General features: G+C 40.5%; 1 protein-coding gene across 10 annotated transcripts in view; it reads right to left on the bottom strand.

Moving 5' to 3' along the window:
• SORBS2 (sorbin and SH3 domain containing 2) overlaps positions 1 to 26,897 on the bottom strand; it is a 218,344-nt gene that overhangs the window by 29,926 nt on the left and 161,521 nt on the right. For 3 of the 10 annotated variants that reach the window (XM_062212720.1, XM_062212718.1, XM_062212721.1), the window contains 4 exons: positions 13,824 to 13,873; positions 10,288 to 10,475; positions 2,694 to 2,782; positions 1,254 to 1,300 (listed from right to left, as the gene is read on the bottom strand). In XM_062212720.1, the coding sequence (XP_062068704.1) occupies positions 1,254 to 1,300; positions 2,694 to 2,782; positions 10,288 to 10,475; positions 13,824 to 13,873 (374 nt within the window). Of the gene's footprint in view, positions 1 to 1,253; positions 1,301 to 2,693; positions 2,783 to 6,140; positions 7,734 to 10,287; positions 10,476 to 13,823; positions 13,874 to 19,802; positions 19,860 to 21,519; positions 21,604 to 22,193; positions 22,353 to 26,897 lie in introns of all 10 variants that reach the window. The other 7 variants (XM_062212713.1, XM_062212714.1, XM_062212711.1 and 4 more) reach the window with 6 other exon arrangements.

Below are 26,897 nucleotides of genomic sequence, written 5' to 3'. Positions count from 1 at the left end.
ATCCAGAGGCAGATTCAGCACCCCAAGGACCTTTCCTCTGCACCCCGTGTTATCTTCCTCTTCAAAGCTTGTGAGCCTTGGGGGACACCCTTCCTGTTCTACATGCCCTAACATTTCTTGGGGTTTTATGTATCTAAAGAAGCTTTTGATTGATACAAAGAAGAAAGGAAATATCTGTGCTCTCTATCACTGTTCTACAAAATGAACACGCATCACACATATTGCCACACCATGTCCAAACAGCAGTAATTGTGACCAGAGCGAAGTGGAAACAAAGCAGATGTTACTCAGCTAATCAAAAAGGAGATGTAGACTCTTCCTCAGGACTTTACTTTTATATTGGATCTAAGCCAGGTCTGACCTTTTAGAAACCACTTTTGTTATTTAGTTGATTCTCTATTTCAGCAACATTACCAAATTTTGAGTGACTTTGTTTTTTATTTCTTTTGCCAGAGGCAGTTTCTAGGACTGATTAATTCATATCATAGGCACTTTTATAAACAAAATATCTTGGTTTCATATATTCAAAGAATACAGTGTAATTTAATGGCAATTTACAATGGATTCGATATTTTAAATTCTGATGGAGACCCAAATGTCCTAATAAGTAGGTTCACACGGGCCTTGAGAAATCTGGACAACTCCTTCCTATTTAAATGTTTTCATGTGCTCAGTACTAATCTTTCTCAGCCATAGATCTGACGAACGAGTTTCTAAAGAAAAAAAGTAAAAGAAATAGTGCAACACAGGAATATGAAAACATTAACACCAAAAGACCACAGAACAGAACTCTGCTCAGAGTCACTGAACTTTGAGTGTGGAGAGCTGCAGCTTTTACTGCAGGAATCTCTGTACACATTTTAGTTATCAAAAGAGTAGGGTTTGCAAATGTTATCCAGTCCTCCTGTACGTGTTAGTTAATTCCCAACACTTATCTTTTAATTCATTCCTGACATAGAAATTCTAGAAACAAATGTTCTTAATTTATTTTTGTTTATCCTGTTCTTCTGGACTCATTGTACTCAACATGTTCAGTGCAATTTAAAACTATTTTTTAGCTAAACACAAATGAAAAATAAGCTTTCCCCACCCTAATTAACTCCAAAGAAGCCCTTTAATTGGAGTGGATTGCTGACTTGGGAATTAGGCATTATTTGTAACACATCCCATTACAGTGTTTATCTCTGGAAGTATTACTGACATTCTCATATTTCAATTCACCTTAAACAGAGGATGAATACTCATCTACTTACTTAGATGTCTGAGCCTTAAAATCATAAACAGCTTTTGCAGGCAATTTCTGAAAAGGAAGGTCAATAATTAATACTAACCTACAATTTGAATTTTCCACAAGATAGCAGTTTCTTATACATAAAAGCAAAATGAAACCTCACAGAATGATTAAACACAGAGAATGTAAACCCCTTAGGAGGCACCTTGCAAATAAATCAATTAGTTCTGTATTTGAGCTATAACGAGAAGATACTAGATTGCCTATTCACCATCCTATTTTATCTTAGGAGCTAACGTGGATGAATGCCTAATAGGAGAATAAAATGTGTGCAGAGAGTCTGTCCCAGGTGGAATGTTGGCTGTTCCAAGGCTTTTCTAAGGATAGTTGTGGCAGGTCAATTGCTTTCTCTCCTCTGGGTTGACACAGCTCCTTCTGAAGCATGATAAAAAGATCAAAACTCATGAAGTCCTCATCCCCTTTTTAATATTGCTATATTAATATTTAATATTAGCATTTTAGCAAGTGAATCTTAGCTCAATTATCACTGCGAAGCAAGTTCGTGGCCAAAAGTACAGGCACAATCACCTGGCAGGTGTTGGAGGGTTCAGGAATCCTGCAGCACACGGTCCACCAGCTGCTCATCTTCTACTGTTGATGTAGTGTGAACATGTGACTGTCCTCAAACTTTGGGGCCCAAGAAACCATCTGAGGCCCTGTGTAGCTTATAACTAGCTGCCCAGCTCCTCCTTTCCCACCAACTGATATTCCCTATGCCCCATTCTTTCTCCCTGTGAATCTGATGAATGTTAGGGTATCTGGACCATCTCTGACTTCTTCGGGGTTCTCACAGGCACTGGACTATACCTGTAAGATTTTCCTGGAGTGGCCACTGGTTTATAGTCAAGGTTTGTTTCCAGCAAACCCCTGTGGCTTTAGGGTAGTTTATTAGCAAGAGCTCTAGTCCTGGCTCAGGGCCACGGACAAAGAGTCAGTTGGTATAGGGTTCCCAGGGGAAGTGCCACAAAGACCTGGGGTACTTAAAAGTGTTTTCCAGACATCACCTCCAACAGAGATGTATGTGAATCTGTACTGATGTGCAATATAGTTGGCCTAGGGTTTGCTTCCTGAGTGATGGGCAGGAAACTGCACAGAGGAAACTTCCTGTCTCTACCAGGTGGCCCAACTCTGGACTCTTTTAGATTACTTTGTTAAACCATGGGTGTCAGCTAAAGACCCAGAGAGACCTCCCTGCCAAAACTGGACCACAGCTGGGGAAAACTGGAGCTAGGGTCAGAGTGCAAACTGCTTCAAGCCCTCTGCTCAGGCTCCAGGGAATCTGTTCCTAGTCTCTCAGTTGGATGTCCATCTTTCAGTCTGGGTTCTCTACTGGTTTTGAAATCCATTTGGCTGGCAAGTGCTTGATCACGTATATTAAAGGACTCCAATGTTATTAAACTACCTCTTTTTCTGGAGTTCCTCTTCTTTCCCTCGGTGCACTTCTCCCCAAGTCAGTCAAAGTGGATGAGTAACTTCTAGGGGACTCGCGGTCTATTAGAAAGGACAGGGCCCGTCAGAGCAAGAATCCACTTCATTAAAAACAGGCTTCCTCCACCATTTTCCTTGTGGCAACTATTGCCATTCCCCACCCCCCATATTTGGAGAGACATTTTTCCTGAAAACATGGCTGTAGAACTCATATAATGACAATATTGTGATATGAGGTACAAAAAACCATGTACATTTCAAAAGGAAAAATATTCCAGGTTGCAGAGATTATTATAATAGTTTATATAAATATAATTGTCAAATAGCTGATTAATTATGCTATAGCATCCAGTATAGATAATTCAGTTATAGGAACTTCTCATATCAAAAATTTGTAATACTTTCTATTCTTTTTTGCCCCCAACTTACAATTATTATGAAGTCTATAGAGGATGGAGAATTTGGAAATAGCAACAATAACTTGAGAAACATTTTGTGGAAAGACAATATAACAATGTAGGAATGAAAAAGACAAAATCAAATACAGTATGATGACAGGACTATAGTCATATCCATTCTGCTGATGCTGTACCTTTTACCTATGGTCTTCCCTTCCAACTAGCTGATAAATTACCCTATCAGAGAATAAATACATCTTTCAAGAAATCAAAGAGCTAAGCAGAAAGCATTGTATTAGTGGATAAATTGCTTAGAAATATTGAATTAAAGGATAAGTCATTATATTACAAAATAGTGACTGAATTTTTTAATAGTATGTTATACTTTACACATGCATATGATTTATATGTATAAATATAATGAGGTTAAAAGTATTCCAACAGTCTATATTGTAGGATTTACCCATGTAAGTTAATCAGTTAATTATTTCTTTTATGTTTTTAATAAAATTCATTATATTAGTTATATTAAAGTATAAAATATATATTAAATAGTTCTGTTGAAAATTAAGAAGCATTAAACATGAAATTTTATTATACGAAGGAATTTGAAATTCTGGTCAACAAGAAGAAAACACTATATAGAGATTTTGACTACTTTGACTATATGGAAGAATTAATTGCTTACAAGTGGGATATGACATCTGAAGGGATTTCAAAAGGTTCATGGAAAATACGTACTATGAAAAAATATGCATGGGTTTCTTTTTTTAAAAAAGATTATTTATTTATTTGAAAGGCAGAGGGAGAGGGAGAGAGAGAGAGAAACAGATACATATATATATATATATATATATATATATATATATATATATATATATATCCTCCATCTACTGTTTTGCTCTTGAAACACCCACAGGAGCCAAGGCCTGACCAGGCTGAAGCCAGGAACCAGAAACTCCATCTTGGTTTTTCACACGGATGGCAGGGACCCAAGTACTTGGACCATCCTCCCCTGCCTTCCCAGGGGCATTAGCAGGAAGCTGGGTTGGAAGGGGAGCAGCTGGGACTTGAACTGGCAATCAGATACTGAGGTGAGCATAACCTGCTGTGGCAGAAGGCCCATCCCAACTATCCATGGATTTTAAATATTTTTGCACCAAAATAAATTTAACCCCATTTTCCATGAACTATTTGCAATACCCTCATATACAGATAAATGTCTAACTCTGAGTTGTAAATTCCAAAGTCTGGGTTTAGGAAGGTGACATGACCACAGACTTTAGGTAAAACCCAACCAGTTACGATCATGCATGCTAGAGGATTATGGGTAGTTCACTTGTCATTCCACGTTAATACACTATTATGATCACAGGGCTTTCATAATGATGATGTTTTAAGTTAATTCTGCTACTTAATGGCATAGAAACCATTTTTCACTTGGGTAAACACAGTTGGAATGTAAATATTTTAACAAAAGCAAAATATTCTCTAAGTGCATTTCAAAGCCTTCTCAAATCATAATCCACTCTGCATATAAAATTGATAAGTGATTATGTTAGCATATTAAAAAGCTGAATAAGGTAGTTAATTTATTAAAATTTAGGTCCTGCTCCATCTTGATTAGAAAGTGAGATTAAAGAAACTATAGAAACATTTTTAAAATTTGAATGTATTATTTTTCAAGCATGTTGTATAGTATAAAGGAAAGCAAAGATAAATGCTAATAAGTAAATTCATACAACTGATAAACTGAATCACTTATGTTATACTAATATCAGATATAAATAACATCTCTTTTTTACTCATAGAGATTACATTTGATACTATGGATGCTGAATGAGTAGAGGCTCGAGTCCCCTCTCTGTTCTCTACTATCTATGTGAACTTGGGCAAATGTCTGTCCTTTCCAGGATTCAAGTTCCTCAACTGTAAAGCTGTTCACAGTAGCACACATCCCACTGGCTTATGGCCTTTTTAAATCTGCTGCTCTGTTGGTGACTCAAGTTCCTTCCAGCCTCTTAAAATCTGCATGGCAAACAGATACATTTTATGAATCAATGAAAATAACTGAATAAAAATATTAAAACAGCCTGTGCTTGTAAGTTACCTAATCCTCACAGAAATGGCCTGTTGCTATCCGTCCTAGCAATTCAGGGATGACTGTTGTTTGTCAACTGTGAAAAGGCAACTGAGGTTCACTTTCAACTTGAGCGATCTAACTCACATTTCAATATATGATTGTTTTAGCAGACACAGAATAAACAGATTAGTCATGAGACAGAAAAGAATGTGAGTGCACTGAGTGATGGAAATGGGATTGTTACAGACACAGCTTAAAGATACATTCACAAAAATTTGACCCTAATTGCGTCCTTTAAATAGAGAAAATCATTAAACTAACCCTGGTCTCTTTAACTGTTCAACAATCACTAATCACATGTTTTAGTTTTGCTTCCTGAATGTTTTGATATACTGAAGTGTCTTCTGTGTCGTATGTGACAAGTTTATTTTGTTATTAAATTATTAATGTATTATTAAAACAATTCATTTATTGAGTGAATGACTAAAGTTTTAAAGATAACATACAAATAAAGGCTATTTGGTAAACTATTGACTTTGATTCACTTTGCTATGAAAATAGAACTCTTCAGGATACCAATATTTAATGATAGTTTCGGTCTTTAAATAGTCTTTTTTAATTTGATGAATTGCTTAATTCGCTTAGTCTAACAGTTATTTCAATCCTAACATTACGTTACAAAATGCTTTCCTTTTCGGTTTTGAACGAGTAAATTTTTGTGAAGTGATGATCACTTTAAGCCACACATAAAGTCCAAGTATCACATGAGCAAATGAGAAATATTTAGGAAGATATTTGTACAATGAGCCTTTGCCTCGCAACACACAGCGATGCTGGGTGGTCTCACAGCTCAGGCACGATGAGATGTAGGAATGGAATATGACAGAGCTGGAGGGTGAGTATCGGAACCACAAGGACAAAGCAAGGAAAGGTCATCCACCTTGGAGCCCCAGTGCACTGTCACTGTCGTGGTGGTGGAAGTTGTTATTGGTGGTGTCGCCGTCGTGGAAAGAGGCACTGTGGGGCATTCTCCCACAGTCGTTCTGGTACAACGGACAATGCATAGCACCATCGTGAGGCAGTGGGTGAAAAGGCTGGTGCACGGGGCTCCTTTTCAGAGCCCGGAGGGAGGAATTCCTCTCGGGAATATCTGGCAGCAGTTCACTGATAAGACGGTGCAATATACTGTTGTCTGGCAAACTTCCCCTTCTCTTCTCGGCTTTGATTTGGTCACAGATGTCCTGGAGGGCAGAGTCCAGAGCCTCAAACACAGACGTTTTACATTTTGCCTTTTCGGTCTGTTTTTTGGGTGTTGAATTTCTTTTCCTCCGGAAAGGCACAGGACTGACCAGAAACGCAAGTTTAGACAGGCCAGGGTCCATTTCCCGTCTTCTGGGCTCCTCAGCATGCTCATGTTTGGCTCTTTCATGCTTTAACATTGTGGTAAAGCGAGTATAGGACGCAGGGCACCTGCCTTTGCAGGAACTGACGAGGTGCCGGTGGTGATGGTGGTGGTGATGGTGGTGGTGATGGTGGCTGGACCCATAAAAACTTTCAGAGGAGGTGAAAGAATAGTGATCGAAGTCACTTTCGCTGCAAAAGGATGACCCTTCTACGTGAATGTAGTCGCTGTGGTCGGACACAACTCCATCTTGGTCGCTGTCGGAGAATTCCACGTGAGGTCTCGGCTGCTCGTCACTGGTGACTTCGATATGGATCGGCACCAGGGCTTTGGACTTGTAGCTTCGCTGGACGTGAGAAGGGTGCCTGCCCTGATTCTCTTCCTCCAGCAACGACTCAATGGAAAATCTCCTCTTGGGACACAAACCATTCTGCTGTGCTTCTAGGGTTAAAGGAGATAACATTTCATCTCCTAGATTTGGCATGGACTTTGACTTCTGAATCAGCTTTTCGAATTCAGAAATGCGGGTGGGCACCATGTCCCTGGGCACCTCCTCGGTGGAGGACTGGCTCCACCCGTGCAGCAGGCCCCTGTGTTGCTGCTCCTTTTCGTACTGCAGGATTCTCGACTTCACAGAGCAGATCACCTCTGAGTTCATCAGGTCCTTGCGGTTGATGCGGTGCATTTTCTTGTACATTTTCAGGAAGCCTGGGGCGTCGTGGGCGGACCTGTGTCTGAGTCTGGATCTGCCGTTACCGCGAGTCTCCTGCATGTAGGGGGAAGCCCAGGTGATGGAGCCGCTCTCTTTGGAGTCCTCTTCACACAGCAGGGAGCCCATACTTTCCGACTTGGTTTTCTGGTCGGGGAAGCTCTCGCAGTCGTCGTCGTTGAGGAGATCATCGCAGCTCCGGGATTTGAGTTTGGGGGACACCGTTTCTTCAGTGCTGCTCCAGACCTCTGCGTTTTGCCGGGCCATCTGCCAGCCATTCTTGAAAGTAATGGCCCTTTGGGAGTCCCGCGGGACGTCCAGGTGCTGTCTGTAAGGGCTACAGTACTCTAACTCACTGCAGGGGTGGCCGTTGAGCCCTGCGTAACTGCAAAGGGACGGACACAGTTTGCTATCATCCCCACCTTTTAATCCAGAGCAGCGTGGTGGGAGAGAGACATTTGGAGAAGTTAAAAGGTTCACAAAGAGAGGAGAGCAGGTCAGTAGGCATCAGCACAGTAAAGGGAAAGCAGTTAGTGTGGCTTTGTCTACACACTGATTGTTAATATATGCAGCTTGACCTTTGAGAGAAAAAGGTCTAATTCTAAGGCAAAGTGATTTTTTTCAATGACTGTAGTTTTGCCGATAGCACAGTCAATAAAACCAGTCCAACAAATAATTGGTAGAGCTAATTTACCTCTTTCAATCACACAGTTCACACATCTTTCTGCCAATACCAATAGGCTTATGTACCAAAAATATAATAGTACCTCTTAAGTTAATAGCATGACTTGGTAGTAGTCTCACAATGGATTAAATAACAATCAATGGCAAAACTGTTACAGATTTTTATCAACTTAACAGGGTCAGGATTTGAGTCTCATTTGATTTATAGTAATAGGTTAAGAGTAACTTAAGCTTTACATTTAATTAATACTCCCATAACTATATCAAATAATTTTTATAGGTACTGCATAGAAAAAGCTGTAAGACAAAATCCTTTCCAAAGTTGCAAAGTAAAAGTGCCGTGAACTATTGCTGCTAGTATTTTTCCAAAAAAAAAGTAACAAATGCCTCTTTAAAAAAATTAGTTCACCTCTTAGATGACTGTCTTTACCCTCTCTTAGGGGTAACTGGATATACTGCAAACCTCTCATTGGAGCTCAACGTATTCCTCTTTTCTCCTAGGAGGGGTTTTTAAAAATCATTTGAAATTTGCTAATAGCTAAACTTGGCCTCAGATTTGAAATATCCATTGAAAATGTCTTATTTTGCCTTGCTGAGTTAACTACTCAATTACATGTCGTGGGACATTTTTTTCTTAGTAATAAAACCTTGTGGAGGAAAATCTCGATTGGAAGCTGATGCCTTACAGTCACCCCCAGATTCTTTAAAAGCCGACAGGCACGTTGACAGATACGGGGTGTTGGGGAAAGGAAGTTGATCTACACTCCCTATGGTGAAACAAATATTTAAAGTCATCAGAATCCTTCTAACTCTTGAGCTGTATCCAAGAACAGTGCATTAGTGGCATTGCATGACCTCCTTACTGCATTATGATGTTCATTTGCATAAATGCGTAGACTCTGATAAAGGCCTCTCTGTTAATGGGAGGAAAGGTATAATGGATGGGACTCACTCCTTCTGCACCATCCAGTCAATATTCATAGTTTCTCTAGTTCAGAAGAGGGTTAGGCCTCTCGCCTCCCCCGAGTCCAAGCATCTCAACCAGTTTGTCCTTTGCACTCAAATCAGATACCACTGGGCAACACGTTTAGTGCCTGCTTGTGATCCATGCAGCTGAACCTGTCCTATTTCACTGGAACTTCTGTTAGAGCTCATTTTCTTCCCAGATTTGAAAATCATTTTCTCTTCTGTTTCAGCCCTGATAGACCGCTGAGGACCACGGGTCCCCTAGCTGATGCAGGTCTGGGTCCCTATGGGTGGTGGTCGAGCCTCACTCTCCAACTTGGAAATACCCCTGGGCCAGTGGTGGTAACGCACTAACTGGTCTTCCAGAGACCTGAAGGAGTGACTTGCCTCCTCCCAACCGTTAGCTCAGAGGATCCAGGTCATCTGGAAAATGGCTTTATGACTTCTAAAGTTTATAATTACGGCTTGGAGACAGTTCTCACTATGTTCTGTTGTGAATTGACCCCTGTGTTATATACATGGGAGAATGTGGACACCCTGCTTTCTCTCTTCTGTGGCCATTTGTAATCTCTAAACTACCTATTTCACTAATTTGCTAGTTGTGGTAACATTAGAATAAACATTGGAAAATGTTGATTATATGTAAATATTTGTAACTGTCATCTTCTAACAGCTTGACAACAAATTACTGAATATTTTGAATTTCTTAATAAAGCATTATCTTTTTTAAGGGAAAGGTCTTTTTTTAAAAAATTTTATTTTTGACAGGCAGAGTGGACAGTGAGAGAGAGACAGAGAGAAAGGTCTTCCTCTGCCGTTGGTTCACCCTCCAATGGCCGCCGCGGTAGGCGCGCTGCGGCCGGCGCACCGCGCTGATCCGATGGCAGGAGCCAGGTGCTTCTCCTGGTCTCCCATGGGGTGCAGGGCCCAAGCACTTGGGCCATCCTCCACTGCACTCCCTGGCCACGCAGAGAGCTGGCCTGGAAGAGGGGCAACCGGGACAGAATCCATTGCCCTGACCGGGACTAGAACCCAGTGTGCTGGCGCTGCAAGGCGGAGCATTAGCCTGTTGAGCCACAGCGCCGGCCAAGAGAAAGGTCTTGACAGGTGCTAGTCACAGTGTCACAGTCCTTTATGCAACCCAAGTGCCTTACCAGCTTGAGTCTGTCTGGGTAGGAAGAAGGCTACTGTTCTGACATTATACCGTATTCAGACACTATAGGTAAAACCTAGAACACATCCCTATCACCGGCCTGGCTCTCACAAGGTCCTCTAGGCTAAGACCAAAACCAGTCCACTGTTTGCATGTCCATTATTAATGCTCACCTTTTGCTCTCGATGGGGAAGAAGGAGAGGAGCTAATGAAAGACTTTGTAAGGGTGGTGCTTGATCCTGGGAGGTCTCCCCGACCTGGACTAGTCCTGGCTGCACTTTGCTCCCCCAGCCCCCTTGGGGGCCCCACGGCAGGCTCGCTCTTCCTCCGTTTCCTGAAGTCACCGGCCACGCTTGCAGAGCTGAAAGAAGGAATCGGCATGGGTTTTATTGGTAGAATCCACTTGTGAGCACAGTTTTAGGCTGACAGCAAACTGATAGGGAGTACAGAGTTTATTTATGCCCACTCCCTTTCCTCTTGCACACAGGTTGCCCTCTACTGCCATCTCCCATGGGTGTGTACATTTGTTACAGTGCAGGAACCTACCTTGACACAGCATCAGCCAAAGTCCACGGAATACATTAGGGTTCGTGCTTTGTGTTATACATTCTACGGGTTTTGGAAAACATGTGATGACCTGTGCCAACGCTACTAAAGTATCCTACAGAACCGTTTTACTGCCTTAAAAATCCTCTGTGCTCTGCTTGTTCGTCTCTCCTGCTCCTCTACTGAAAATCACTGTCTCCACAGTTTTGCCTTTTCCAGAAATGCCACAGTTGGAATCATGTAGAATGTAGTTTTTCAGATTGGTTTCTTTCACTTAACGTGTATATAATATACACTTTATATTCACTTAATATACACTTGAGGTCCCTTCATGTCTTTTTGTTGCTTGGATGGCTCATTTAAAAAAAAAAAACTGAATAATATTCCACCATCTGGATGTACCATGCGTTGCTTCTCCATAGCAGCACTTATGCACAAAGCTGCTATAAACGACCACGTGCAGAAGTCTGTGTGGGCCTAACTTTATATTCACCTTTGCATGACCAAAGTCTCCTAGAATGAACTTGTTGTGATGACAATGCAGTGTTGTGATTTGTATCATACATCTTTTCTCTTTTAATGCAAGTTCCAGCAACATGAGTGTATTGGAAGAGGTTTGCCAAAATGGAGGAAACAGCTTGAAAAATGTTAGATGCTAGTGTTACAAATTTCTCTTACATCAGGATTTGCCTGTAACTTTTCTTAATAATCTTAGCTTTGGAATATCTTATGCTGGAAGGCCAGCAATTTCTATTTAACCCAGCAAATAAACAATTAAAGGCTCCCTTTGCCCAATTTTATTTAGGATATAGGCAGTCTATATTCGCAGGGAGCTTTGCATTTGGGTATAGTATCATTTAAGACAGACAGCAATGAATGAAGAGACACAGCGTACTGTGTATCACACCACTGGATAACACTACGTAAACAACAGTGATAGTAGCAACGGCAACACCAGCTCCTATGGAGTGCAATGCTGTGCTTTAGGTTCGATGGTTCTTACTTAGGTTCCACAGGAAACTCACGAGGTAGGCATTGTTATCACAGTTTTACAAGTGTGTAAGCCAAACCCATGTGCCTAGGAGGTACAGAAGTGAGGCAGACCTCAGAATTTACAGTAGTCTTCTAAAGACAATGTCCTATGTCCTAGATCTGTTTTTGCTGTGACTATCCTGTCAAGTGAAGGTGTGTGTCTTTTATAGCAATGCTTAGGTCAGATTCAAACTCCAAAATTCAAACATTTCAGGTGTATATATAGATGCAAAAAAATGGAAATGGAGGGGTTGTAGGAGCTCCTTCCTACGTGATATTAATATAGTGGATGGCACTCATGAATCCAATTTATGAAGGACTCAATTCATCTTCTACTTATGTCGATAGAAATCTATGGAAAGACAAATTCTTGTTACAGAAATATTTGTTGATGATGATCCAATATGGCTGGAGTTTTTATTATTCAGCATTGCTGCTGAATTATATCTGGATGCTTGCCATACTTTATAAATAAAGTGTGATAGTTAAAGCTTACTAACAGAGTTTACCTTGGCTGGACTTGAGGGCAATTAGACCTAGTGGTTACAAGCTTTCACTGGAGCCTAAATGTGAGTTTCTTCAGAGGTAAAGTATGAATAACAGTATTGAACTCACAGCGCTGACTTATGATTGAAAATGATTATGTACTTAGAATGCCTGATACGTGGTAAACCCTCATTTATTGGTAGTAAAAGTATTTATGATTTGTATGATCACAATATAATGAACAAGTATTTGTGTAATGGTTTTTTTTTTTATTTTTTATTTTTTATTTTTTTTTTAATTTTTGACAGGCAGAGTGGACAGTGAGAGAGAGAGAAAGACAGAGAGAAAGGTCTTCCTTTGCCGTTGGTTCACCCTCTAATGGCCGCCGCGGTAGCGCGCTGCGGCCGGCGCACCGCGCTGTTCCGATGGCAGGAGCCAGGTGCTTCTCCTGGTCTCCCATGGGGTGCAGGACCCAAGGGCTTGGGCCATCCTCCACTGCACTCCCTGGCCACAGCAGAGAGCTGGCCTGGAAGAGGGGCAACCGGGACAGGATCGGTGCCCCGACCGGGACTAGAACCCGGTGTGCCGGCGCCGCAAGGCGGAGGATTAGTCCAGTGAGCCACGGCGCCGGCCTGTGTAATGGTTTTTGATTTCTAAATTTTTAATTTCTAAAAATTTTATATATTACCATGAGTATCACAACATTATTGAAGTTTAAGGGATCACATAAACAAGACTAGTGTCTGAAAATACTAACCAATAGAACAAAAAAGGGAGAGAACGATCCAACATGGGAAGCGGGATATACAGCAGACTCATAGAATGGCGGATGTCCTAAACGGTACTCTGGCCTCAGAATCAGCCCTTAAGGCATTCAGATCTGGCTGAAAAGCCCATGAGAGTATTTCAGGCATGGAAAGCCAAGACACCCTGGCAAAAAAAAAATGACCTAAATGAAAGATCTCCGCGAGTGAGATCCCAGTGGAAAGAACAGGTCATCAAAGAAGGAGGTACCTTTCTCTGAAGGGAGGAGAGAACTTCCACTTTGACTATGACCTTGTCTAAATATGATCAGAGTCGGTGAACTCAAAAGGCTTCCATAGCTTTGGCAACTCATGACAAGAGCCTAGGGTGATTACTGATGCCATAAACGAAAGTGTCAATTTGTTAAGTCAACAACAGGAGTCACTGTGCACTTACTCCTCATGTAGGATCTCTGTCCTTAATATGCTGTACATTGTGATTTAACGCTATAACTAATGCTCAAACAGTATTTTTCACTTTGTGTTTCTATGTGGGTGCAAACTGTTGAAATCTTTACTTAATATATACTAAACTGATCTTCTGTATATAAAGAGAATTGAAAATGAATCTTGATGTGAATGGAAAGGGAGAGGGAGCGGGAGAGGGGAGGGTTGTGGGTGGGAGGGAAGTTATGGGGGGGGAGCCATTGTAATCTATACGCTGTACTTTGGAAATTTATATGCATTAAATAAAAGTAAAAAAGCAAACAAAACAAAACAAAACAAAACAAAAAACCTGTGTGATACATAATCCTCATCAGTACTCACTGAATAGCATTTCCATAGGAAAAGAAACCACTGTTGTTGAATATTCTGGTCATGTGATGTAATGTGATCCTTACCTACTGGGTCTTTCCAGGCTTCTGTCATTAGGGGACTGATACACGGAGGCCTGTTAAGATAGAGTAATAGTTTCATGAAAATTTTCACCATGGCAAAATTTCATTTGCCAACATTAAAAATAGCTTTCATAAAAACAATGTCATAAAGTCAAAATTCAGAATACCACGTATGATGCTAATAAAATGCCTTTCCACAGAGAAATCATACCACCTGATTTTGACAATTTTTCTTTTCTACTTTCTCTTCTGATATACAGTAATAAATATTTTGGGGTAGCACACATTATCCACAACCCTAGCATTCATTGTATGGGAAGAAGCAGAAAAATAAACAACATTTTCTCAAGAATATGGAATAAAGCGCTAAATTATTCTATAACATTAACTCCAGAACCCTTCCTATTGAGTTAAAGAGGTTTCATATAAAAAAAGAACAGTTCGATTTTTAAAAAAATTTCTAGCATCATTGAACCCTTGTAAAACATTAATTTTCTCTATAATTTCAATGTTTTAGTGTCAGCTGTCATCTTCAAAGTAGAAGAACTTGGGGTTTCTTTCACCTGTCAACATAGACATGACATTTTAATAAAGCCCATGAACTTTGAAATTAAACTCAACTATCTGGTCCTTTAATCAAGTACAGCTGATATCTTACAGATGAGGAGGTCAGGGTTAGATTAAAATAAATGATCTAATGAATCAAAATACGTCCTTTTTTCAAAAAATGGATTTTAACCATTTTCCTTCATTCTGTATAGTATACAAAATTGATACTAAGTAAAAATAACATAAGAATTTTTCGGGAGTGGTGCTGTGGTGTAGCGGGTAAAGCCACTGCCTGTAGTGCTGGCATTCCACATGGGCACTGGTTCAAGTCCTGACTGCTCCACTTCTGATCCAGCTCTCTGCTGTGGCCTGGGAAAGCAGCATAAGATGGCCTTGGGTCCTTGCACCTGCATGGGAGACCTGGAAGAAGTTCCTAGCTCCTGGCTTCAGGTCAGTGCAGCTCTGGCTGTTGTAGCCAGTTGGAGAGGGAACCAGAGGATGGAAGACCTCTCTCTCTCTCTGCCTCTCCTTCTCTCTGTGTGTAACTTTGGCTTTTAAATAAATAAATAAATCTTTTAAGAAAAGATAATTTTTCACTTTCCATGGCCAACTATTGGTGTAATTTTTGAAATAATCTAAAAACAAGAGAAGACCAGTATTGATCTCCTGAGTAGTTAAGGTGACACTGCAAGATGATAGTAGTTCTGATGTAATACTTTGAATGTGTAGGGAAATGTGTATATAGCTTTGGCTTTGCTTATATTTTATAATGAGTTCCTCATCACAAATAAACTTTGGTTTGATGAAGAGCTGAAATTCTAATTTGAAAATGTTCATCTATGTGAAAGTTTAAAAATGTCAGCAAGAAAGGCAAGATTTGACAGCTTTTATATTCAGCTATTTTCACAGAAATGTTCTAGCAGAGTATTAAAAACTTATACAAAGTCTGTTCTTTTTTTTGGTGAAGTGGTAAATTAGTACTAATTAAAATATTAGATATAATTTTTAAATTCTTTAAGTAGATTAGTCTAACAAGCCCCTGCTATACATAACTGTAAAACTGTTTCTATTAACAGACATCTTAACTTGATTCTATGTTACTTAATGAAAATGGAATTTTGCCCAGAAAGAAACAAAAGCATCTTTCTGCACAACAAAACTCCTCCTTTTCAAAAGAAAAAGTGTATCCTAATATTTTAGCTCCTAGAAAATCATATTCCTAGGTTTCCAACAAATACAGAACTAGAGAAAAAATTTGGTCTGTATTAGTCTGATAAATGCACATAATTATTTCAATTTGCTGCATTCTGGTTGAGAAATATATGCTAAATATGAAAAAATCAAACAGGTAGGAAAGATGAAAATGATCATTGCATGATAATTTAGAAACATTAATTCTACTCAATTGTAAAAGAGCAACACCAAAGAGCTCAGGGTAATGCCACACAATCAGATCACGGCTTCCACGGGACATGCAAACTCAATGATGACCAAAACTGTCAAGTTCAGGGAACTCTTGGAACAGCCTCAGAGAAAGCAGAGATTCTGAACTGCTGGCTTACCAGCAGCCTAAACAATAGTGTGATAAGAATGAAAACATAGCATCAGAACTGATAAATTACTCATGCTTCGAAGTTGGGCAAAGAAACCATGATTATTCTTGCTTGTGCTGGTTTCTACATCACATAAAATGAAACCAGTTTTGATTTTATGTATACTCAGAGACAGTTTAGTATTAAATTATAAGTTAAATAGCAAAAAGTTTATATTGAAGACCAAGCGGGAAACTTGTACAATAATTAAAGGAATGGTATATATCTTGAAATGGAAATTATTTCTAGAAAACAGGTAATACATTTTACCTATCACAAAGTTCAGACAAAAATAATTTTCTGTTAGGTCACCATGTGATTAAACTTTGCTTTAAAACCATCATCTTGGGGCCGGCACTGTGGCATAGAAGGCTAAGCCTCCACCTGCAGTGCTAGCATCCAATATGGGTGCCAGTTCGAGTCCTGGCTGCTCCACTTCTGTTCCAACTCCCTGCTGATGTGCCTAGAAAAGCAGCAGAAGATGGCCCAAGTGCTTGGGCCCCTGAATCCACATGGAAGACATCCAGAAGAAGCTCCTGGCTCCTGGCTTCTGCAGGGGATGGGCCAGGCTGTTGCAGCCATTTGGGGAGTGAACAAGCAGATGGAAGATCCATCTCTCTCTCTCTCCTCCTCTCTCTGTATCTCTGCCTTTCAAATAAATATATAAATCTTTTTTATAAAAAACCAAACCCTCATCTGTTCTTCATTTATGTCTGTTTCTCAAACATATATATATGTATATGTATGTATAGATATATATACATTTATATACATGTATATGTTGTACACAGTATATACTGGGTACTTAATACATGGTAACTAAATTAATGTTTAATCAATTAAATTTTTTACCAGAAATGTTTACAAAATGTTATTAAAAACAGAATACAAATACCTTATGAAAACCTGTTTTTGCTGAAAAACCATGATGTTAAGTTAATAACATAGTCAATGTGCTATTAGAATCATACAAGATCCCCCTTCAATATCAAAGAGATAACAGGAAATAGTTTAACTACTAGCAAAGTCTTTCTAATGAGATTTTCTTTTGTTACTACCATAACATTATGGAACACATAGAATTAAGTTTCTACACTGTGGCACAGTGGCTTAGGTCACCTCTTGCAATGCCGGCATCTCATGTGGGTACAAGTTCAAGTCAAGGCTGCTCCACTTCCAATCCAGCTCCCTGATGGTGCACCTGGGAAAGCAGCTGAGGATGGTCCAAGTGCTTGGGCCCCTGCATCTGTGTGGGAGACCGGAAGAAGCTCCTGTTCCTGGCCTAGCTCTGGCTGTTGCGGCCATTGGGGGAGTAGACCAGAGAATGGAGGATCTCTCTTTGTCTCTCCTTTCCCTCTGTGTAACTCTTTCATATAAATGAAATTAAATCTAAAAAAAGTTTCCATATTTTTATAATGGAGAATTATTGTGTAATATTAATTATCAACACTCATTTCACAGAAATTTAATAGTCAACAACAAATGGTATTAGGTAAATAATTTGTTTCTTAAAAATATGAACTCTAAGTATATCTCTCTCTCTCTTTTTTTTTTTTTTTTCTGACAGGCAGAGTTAGACAGTGAGTGAGAGAGAGACAGAGAGAAAGGTCTTCCTTCCATTGGTTCACCCCCCAAATGGCCACTACAGCCGGTGCTGCGCCAATCCGAAGCCAGGAGCCAGGTGCTTCCTCCCGGTCTCCCATGTGGGTGCAGGCGCCCAAGTATTTGGGCCATCCTCCACTGCCTTCCCGGGCCACAGCAGAGAGCTGGGCTGGAAGAGGAGTAACTGGGACAGAACCCAACGCCCCAACCGGGACTAGAACCCAGGGTGCTGGCGCCGCAGGTGGAGGATTAGCCAAGTGAGCCATGGCGCCGACCTAAGTATATCCCTTTGAATTACTAAAAAGTGTGACACAATGGAAATAGCAACTGAAATAAAAGTTGAGAGACCTGTTTCATTTTTTAATTTTGCCACCATCTTAACATGTGATATTTAACATATATTGTAAAATTGTTATCCTTTACTTATCATAATTGATAAATTACTGAGTTAGATATGGTACTCTCTAATTGTGTTTCAGTTCTCAGTGAGTCAACTACCTTAAAAACACCCTAGAAATATCTGACCAAAATTAAGTTTTGGTTAAACTGAATTTTTGATTAAACTGAATTTCAAAATAAATTCTTGGGTTGTTCATATGTTAAATAATACCCTTTCTTCAGAGACAGAGGTGACATGACATAAAGAATAGAACTGTTTATTTGACTTCAGATTGTATGCCTGGCTATAAAGCATAAGCATTTAGAAATGACTGAATTCAATAACCCACAATGTTCTTGGCTACTCTATTGTAGTTTTAATTAAATATATAAATTTATAATTATTTCAACCATCTCTCCGTATTAACACACACTCTGATGCTTGCCACAGTGGAAATAATTTGAAATTGTAAACTTGGGTACTTCTTCACAGGCTCTATACTTGCAACTCCAGAGGTCACCACCACGTGTCAGCAGTACCTTCTTCAACCAAAGTTTTCTACTGGTTTTGTTTTCTAGTTGTGCATATTTAATTAAGATTTATTGTTACTATATTCACATAAAACCACATAGAAACTACTATGCAAAAACCAGCTTATTCACTTTGTTCCCATCCTAGCTTCTAAAAGTTCCTACAAATAAGCTTTTATGTAGCCAATGGTTAACAAAACAGTGCCATTTTTTTTCATGTGACTTCGAATGAATCCTTTATCTGCTCTCCAAAATAATTTTCTGTTTTTCTTTGAGATTATTTTTGGATAATTTATGCCCTTTTCCCTACTCTTTTTGCCTAATTCAAATAATGATTTACATTACCTGGCATTAATTTTTCACCTAGTTGATTGTCATAAGAGCTCTTTATTGGAGATTATAAATGTACTTCATCTTACAAGCTAGTAACAACCTGTTGTAGTGTTACACTGGATTACAGAGTCAAGAAGGATTAGTGGTGTCTGTCCAGGGTGCTGGAAGTTGTGACGCACATATTTACCAGCCCTGTTCTTGACTGATGATAACATCTGCAAGTCGTAAGCATTTAAGAAAATGAAAAAATAAAGTTTAGGAATATTAGGCACCTAAACTCTTAGTCTGCACCTTTAAACATGATGGTAAAATGGCTCTGAGAAGCCTTCTAACAGGATTTTACATAGTCTATGATAAACAGGTGGTTGGGTTGGGTGCTGTTGCACAGCAGGTTAGGCTGCCACTTGGGGTGCCAGTATTCAGTGTCAGAGTGCTGGTCAAGTCCCTGCTACTCTGTGTCTGGTCCAGCTTTCTGCTATGCACATCGAGGCATCAGATAATGGCTCAGATACTTGTGTCCCAGCCACCCAGGTGGGACACTCAAATGGAGTTTCTGGCTCCTGGCTTAACCCTGCTCCATTCCTGGCTGTTGTGGCCATTTGGGGAGTGAAACAGTGTATAGAAGATCTGTCACTCAGTTTTCCAAATAAGTACATTCATCTTTAAGAAATGACCTAAAATACCCAGGTGGCTAAAAGATGTATTAAACTAATACTCTTGGCTTGGGGTTTTCACCTTGCAGAATACCAGGTCTGCAGAAAAACAGCTGAACAGAAAGGTGTGGTTGCAATGGTTTGCCATCTGGAAGTCAAACACAGCCAACAACACCGGGATAATGAATGTCTAGGCAATGATACTTGATACAACACAATGACACAAAGACAGATTTTTGAAAGTAGCTTGGACACTCTAGTGAATTGTAAAACATGGATATTCAGATTCACAGGAACAGCCTCTAAGGGCGAAATCTGAAAAACATAGAATAATTTGCTTTTACCTCATTGGAAACACCAGAAGACTGATCTTGAACATAGTCCAGAGCCTTTTTAGGAGGCTGCACCACATAAGCAGAAGTGTAGAGATGGAATGGAGGAGAATCAATGCAGCAAGGAATGGACATGTGGAAAAGGTGACAACAGTTAGAAATCGAGTGCCGACAGCATCGGGTACACATAAAGAGTGACATGAATGGAGCACGACGGGGCAGCCTGGGGAAAGAGTGCACTGCTTGTAAATATTCTCACGCACTGGGCACCACAGCTGGTGTGCAATTAGTATATTTGTGAATTCACTTCATCACACCCAAATTAGCACTTCTAGTCTCTGGCCACAGAGCAATGCAAGGTCTATTAAAGAAACATTAAAGCAGTAAGTAGCTAGCATGCTGGTGAGCTTCCACGTGTGGCTGAAGGTGGTTATAGGAAATGCTGATAATTTAAGCTCAGCACAGAAATTGCTAGGGTCCTTATAAACTTTCTGACCAGCAACACAGAAAATAAAGCTTGAGAATGGTTTTTCTTGGAAATAAAATATATTCATGTTAATATTAGGAAGCAAATTAGAAAAAAAGAGAAAATATTCCATTTGCTAGGAACTAGAAATTCTAGGAAAAATTCTTTGGTTTATATTTGTTTACAATCCCTTTTGATTCAGTGATATAATTATAATGATCTAACCAAGTCTTCTATCTTTTTGAATGGACAAAAGGGACGACCAGAACCACTCATATACAACATATGATCAGGCAACAAGTACATGTGTACGCAATACTGTGAAAGAAAGCTTGTATTCTCTGACTTCATGTACAGTGTACTTGGTGTATTATCTAAGAGTTTAAAATTCATAAGACACGTGTAACTGACACACATTAAATGTATGCTGTAGGCATGCACAGTTCCTAAATAAAGCTCGGCTTGATGAAGCATTTGTCACTTAAAGCTCCAGTTGACTCTATCCCAAACAGACAGATGCCCGCAGGTCCAGCCACAGGGCCAGATCCCCTGGTGGGGGTGAGGAGATGGCAGACGGGGCTGTGGCATCCACTAGCAAGCCTAGAAATGAAGGTTGCGCGATTTCTTCATGGTAAATGAGGTATTTGATAGTGGAAATATTCTGGCAGTGAGTTATCATGAGTGCTGCTCAGAATTTTATTTTATTTTTTAACAGGTCGAGGCTTAATTTCTGACTCTGCCATTTACCTATCTGGGCAAATTCCTTAACGCTTCTAGTGTCCATTTTCTTCTATTGTTGAGCATGAGGAGACAATGAGTCTAGAACAGTGAGTACAGAAACAATGAGTACAGAACCCGTGTTCTCCAGGGGCTGGATGACTCCTTAGCGACTGGGAGCTAAGGCAATAGTAACTCTTGACTTAAGGTGCCCGCCTGTTCGAATTAGATCAAAATGGACTGTAAACAAATACAAATCTATAAGGTTGGAATCATTGTCTGAATATCCTAGGAAAGAAACTACCTCCATATGTTAAGTTTGCAATCAATTAGATATTAAGTAAGACGAACATGATTTGGAAAAACCAAATAGGAAGTGTCTGAGCAGGGTTAATCATCTGGTAGGAAGTGCGCACGGGCTAAGCCTCCCAGACACAGCCAGCCTTTGTTCTCCACAAGGCACCTGTCTCGTCTAATGACGGTATGTTGAATCAATCAAACAACATTCTCCTATGGTTCTTACATTAACAGTCTAGCCTCACTTACCGGGCGTCCAAACTCCAGCTCTGAAAAGAATTTATACCAGGGCTCATTTTCTAAATCTATGTCATCTGGAGTTATGCCATCAGTCTAGAGCGGATGTGAAGGAAAAGGGAAGGAAAAGGCACACTGAGCCACGTGAGGGAACCGCCGCGTGGTCTGACAAACACGCGCGCACTCACACGCACCCACTCGAGTCTGACAAACCTCAGCGGGAGAGTGGACTCAGGACAGGGAGGGGCGCCACCTAGGCCCCTGGGGTCTGTCCTGTCCCCCTTCCTAAGGTTCAGCTTGGCGCCTTAGCTTCGGAAAGCCCTCTGGGGCCATGAGATGGACAAGCAGAGCAATGCCAGATATTGGGATGGGCCCAGCTCTGGCACAACCTGCTTCTTCCCCGTGCAAGTGAGCAGTTCCCGGACCACTGCCTGCGTGCCCCTGGGGGGCTGGAGCGGGAGACGCTGGGGGGAGATTCGCGGGGCAGGGGAGCTGACCGATGGGTGCTGGGAGCTGCGAAGGGGGTCCCCCCCGGCACTGAGAATCTGGGGTGTGGGTGACAAAAGGCGCCCCCCGGAGGAGCTGGGGAGTAGCCAGCTTTCGCCCACGCCCTCTTGGCCTTGGGAGCACAGGGGCTACCCCTGAACTTCCCGACGGGAATGAGAACAAAGAAGGCAGGAGCTCACCCGGGTGGGAGAGAGCGCCGGGGCCCACGAGCTGGGCGTGGGGAGGCCACTGGTGGGCGGCGGGGAGGGGCTACGAGGCACCGCTCCGAGTGGTGAGCTAGAGCCAGGCTTCCGGCCAGGTTCCTCGGGAACAAGTGTCGGAGTTGTTGGGACAGGGGGCTGGAAGAGAGAGGGGTGGGGGAGAAACTGATGCATTAGCGACAGGTTCTTGACTGAGCCTCTGGCAGGTGAGGTGGGAGCAGCCCCACCTCTGGACCCCACTGTCTGGACCCCTGCAGAGATCTGAGGCTCAGGGGCCTCCAGGAAGGTGAAGAAGGGTGACATCTTAGGAGGGGCCCCAGGTTCATTTTCTGCCCACCTACTTGAGCTAGAGACAGGGATTTGGGTGGGCTGAGGGTTTTCCTAGTAATACTGTGGGTGGCAGGGGACAGGGGAGGAGTGTGGGATAAAATCCCACCGTGGTTTCTGTGACATCGTGATTTAGAGAAAAAGCCAATCTTTATGACTGATTTGCTCCCCTCCAGTGGTTTCTGAATGTTGCACTTGAGACGGAACAACTAGAAATGTTCATAAAAACTTTGAGAAAATACTTACAATTACTTCATCCTTTAATGAAACAGACACAGCAATATACTAAATATTTCTGAATAACACCTATCTGACTACATCAATTCAGGCTGTTGACTTTATGTGAAAACTGGATGCTAAAGGCACAGTAAGTGACCCTTTACTTCTTTGATAATTATCACACAACACTAATTCAATGTGGTGCCACTGAACAGAACAGCATTTTAAGTCAGAAAAAAAGTTCCAAGAAAAGTTATTTGGTTCCTTAGAAGCCACTCACCCTGGCCAAGAGAGGAGCTGAGACTCCTGGCCATTTTGTAGGAGGGCGATTAAGTGCTCGCTGCCTCAAAGCAATCAATATTATTTCCCCACAAGTCTTGAAGGAACTCAAGTGCATCTACTGAGTAGAATCATCTCAGTTCTGACGGGAATACTCTACAACCCTTGTCATCTTGGGAGCTTGACACAGTTGATATGCCAGCCAACAGAGGGCACTATTTCAACATGGGCATGTTTTAGGGTTTTATTGACTGGGTGCATTTACAACAGTTTTGTTAGTGATGCACAGTCTATGTTTAATAATGAATTATACCAAACCTGTCTTAGTAATGTGGTTTTGTTTCTACATTTTATAATAAAATATTATAATAGCAACTACAGTGATAGGAAAGTTTGAGGCATCATAACAAAATAGTGCAAGGGCCTAAGTTATCCAAAATGCATACTGATTGTAATCATAAAGACTGTAGAAACCTTGGAAGGTGCTTACGATGAAATGCTAAATGACAGAACCAGAATATAATCATGTACTTGCTGGATGAGCACAGTGAACAAATGTATATATACACAAAAGACTAGAAAGGTATTTTGGTGCTGTGACTTCTTTTCCTCTGTGTTATTTTGCTTTATTGTTATAATGTTATTTTTTGCAATAAGCAAAATTCAGAGAGAACATCCTTCAATTAGGTGTGGGAAAATGTTGCAGAGATCTTGACCTAGTTAGTTTACATTTTAGAGCAGCTGTGAAATTGGTAGAGAGAAAATATGCTAAGTAACTAATTTGCCATTTTCTAATTTAAAATTTCATTCAATAGTGGAAAAATTTCAATAGCGGAAAAATATTGAGATTCTGGTAGTACAAAATACTATTTTTTATCTAATTGTTATTTAGATCATTATGGATGTAGCATAATATTTCATGAATGGTTTTGTTGGAGCTTGTTGTTAGGGCAACTGACATTACAGAGAACGTTTCAGTATTTTTCTTGTGTTTATAGAAGACACTGTCTCTTCCACCAGAAAGTAACCTGTGGCTTTTTCAAACTTCATAGTGCCTAATGGTACACACTTAATGATAGTATAAGTCTTGATTTGTAAACTCTGCTTTCAAGTGCAGCATTTTGTTTTCCTAAGGGGAGATAGAAACTTGGAGGCAGTAAGTCTGCTCAAAAACCATGAACAGCAGAGGGCAGTAAATTTACCAAATTAGTATCTGTATTAGTATTATAACTTTACTTTGATTTCTACCTTAAGAAAATATAAAACAAATGGATATACTAAGTTCCAATTTATAGAAATATATTTTTGTGACACAGCACAGACAAAAGAGAAAATTGTTACTCTGCATCATACCTTAGGTTAGCAATTTTCCATTAATTATGATTTTGTTGATTAAAAATTCAATTTACAGTTAAAACCAGCAACTAACTAGAACCCTTGTCAATAGAAATTAGCAGAGAAAACACTTCAAATAATGATAACTGTTCACTATCTTTAACTTTGGGTTGTGATGAAAGGTACACGCTTGAATTGTTAAAGAAAGTATAAGTGACAGAACTAGAATTCTCTCTTTGCTGTGGTTGACTCCCTTTAGACAGACAACAATTAAATGCATTATATAGCAATCTGGAGCCACTGCTAAGGTATACAGAAGCCTCGAATAGTCAGTGATGGTCAGCCAACAGATAGACCAGCGCACTGATAATCTCACCAACTCAACAATCGCCACGTGTAACTCGGAAATTCTTAGAGTTCAGCACGAATACAAACACTTAGAACTCATTTAGGAAACATGATTATGCTTTTCTCAAATTGCTCAAAAAAGACAAAAGAGCAGAGATACTGATACACATCTCTCTAATCCTGGTTTCTTGGTTTGTTTCTTTTCATTTTAGAAACTGCAAACTTCTACTTAAAACTGATGTAGAAGATCAGTGCAAGAGGGAGTGCTTAAAAAAATTAAAACTAAATTATACATGATCTTTATTTAAAAGCTACCGGAATGAACAATTTTTAAAGTATATTTTTAATAGTTTAAAACTATTTAGTTGCTTTTTTGGTTATAGAAGTCTCACTGTTCTCACTGATGCATATGTTTTCTATTTGTTGTTCCAAACAAAAGAAGTGTCAGTGTATTTTGTTCCTGAAAGTGTATGCTCGTTAGATTTTAATGCTTCAACAGCATTGCTACCATGCTTTATATGTATTGTGGTTTCACAATCATTGCTATGTACATTGCAGGTTGGGGTAATTCTTTATGGTTCAGGTCATTAGATGAAACTCCCCCAAATTTTATAGCTTTACCTTTCAGTAACAATCGTTATTGATAAAGAAGCTTATGTTCACTGATTGTTAGATTGCATTTCAATTCTGTGTGGTAATCAATGCTATCTTCTTCTGTTTTTATTATTATGCGTGTGTTTGGTTAAAGAATGGTGAAATATTCATATTATTTATTTTATCAAGCACAGAAAAGAACTCAACAAATGTCCTGTTCACCTTTTTTCAAATTTTAACATTGCTCACCTACAAATTCTATCCAATCTAGAGATGTAAAGTTTTTACATCTACAGAGTTTGTACGGTTATCTCTTAGAATAAATTAATTGTGGAAATATGGTTCTGATTTATGGCTCAAGCCAGCTAAAAAGATCCTGGTGACTGCAAAGTGCTTTTCTAGATCCAACACTAGGCTCGTTTAGTCAACATTTCTAAATTTATAGTCAAATGAATATTTATGAGCTTCAAACAAGTGCATTGACTTTTGCTCTCCCATGAAAGAACATGAATGCACTTGCCATTGATTCCCAAGGAGAAAGAGAATCTTTTTGTGAGACTCTGGGGATCATGTTTTGTTCAAATAATACTGCCCCTTCTACCTCTTTTGCACCCCAGGGAATGAGGGAATCGGGGAACCTACGAGCCATGGAATGTCTCATGCATGCTTCCACAGAGCATGGGCTTTTGTCACTAGGAACATACAGACATTATAGATGAGCAATAGAACAAGGACTCAGTCTCTCTCCAACCTCACCCACTACTGCAAGGATAGACTCTGTACTCATGCATTCACCTAGGCATCCAGGGATCATTCACTGAACACCTGCCATATGCCAGGCTTTGTGCTAGTGTTGGGGATACAACTGCTGTACCAGACATGACCCCTGCCTTCAAGGAACTTAAAATCCAGTAAAGGATATAAACAAGTGAGGAGGTCATTACAATTCAGTGTAGCAAGAGCTTGAGCCAGAAACAGGGTATGCCTTGAGTACATAATGGGGGGAGCCTTAAACCCAAGGCTGAGCAGTCAGGAACAGGTTCCTGGGTGGGGTAGGACTCTTCTGAGAGCCGAGAAATGAAATGGGATTTTTTTTCATGTGCAGGGAGAGGCCGTAGGAAGAGCTTCCCAGGCAGAGAGAATAGCATGTGCGAAGGCCCAGGCCCAGCAAAGAAGGAACTGGAAGTTCTCTGTGTAGCTACAGCCAAGTGACACAGGGAGGGCAGGAAAGGAGATGAGGCTGGAGTGGTCAGCTGGACCAAAGCACAAGGTGTATGGTTTTTTTTTCTTTTGATAGAAAATTATGTTAAGTGATTTGTATTTCATTCTAAGGACAGTGGAGAGCCAGGAGAAAGTTTTGAGCTGGACGTTTCCTGAAGATTTTCTGAAGACGGCTCCAGCTGTGGTGGGGAAAGCAGATTGGCGAATTTGGGAAATGAATCAGGGGCTGTCACTGTCAACCAGGCACGGGACAAATGTGAGCCAGGAGAGAGAGGTGGCTGTGGCACGTCTCCCAGTGTGTGGGGTTTGAAGCTCACAGGAGGAGATGCGAATCCAAGATGATACTCGGGAAAACTGCGC

This window comes from Lepus europaeus, chromosome 16 (genome assembly GCF_033115175.1).
Source record: "Lepus europaeus isolate LE1 chromosome 16, mLepTim1.pri, whole genome shotgun sequence".
Lineage (NCBI taxonomy): Eukaryota > Metazoa > Chordata > Mammalia > Lagomorpha > Leporidae > Lepus > Lepus europaeus.
This window is presented reverse-complemented; position numbering and strand designations above follow the sequence as displayed.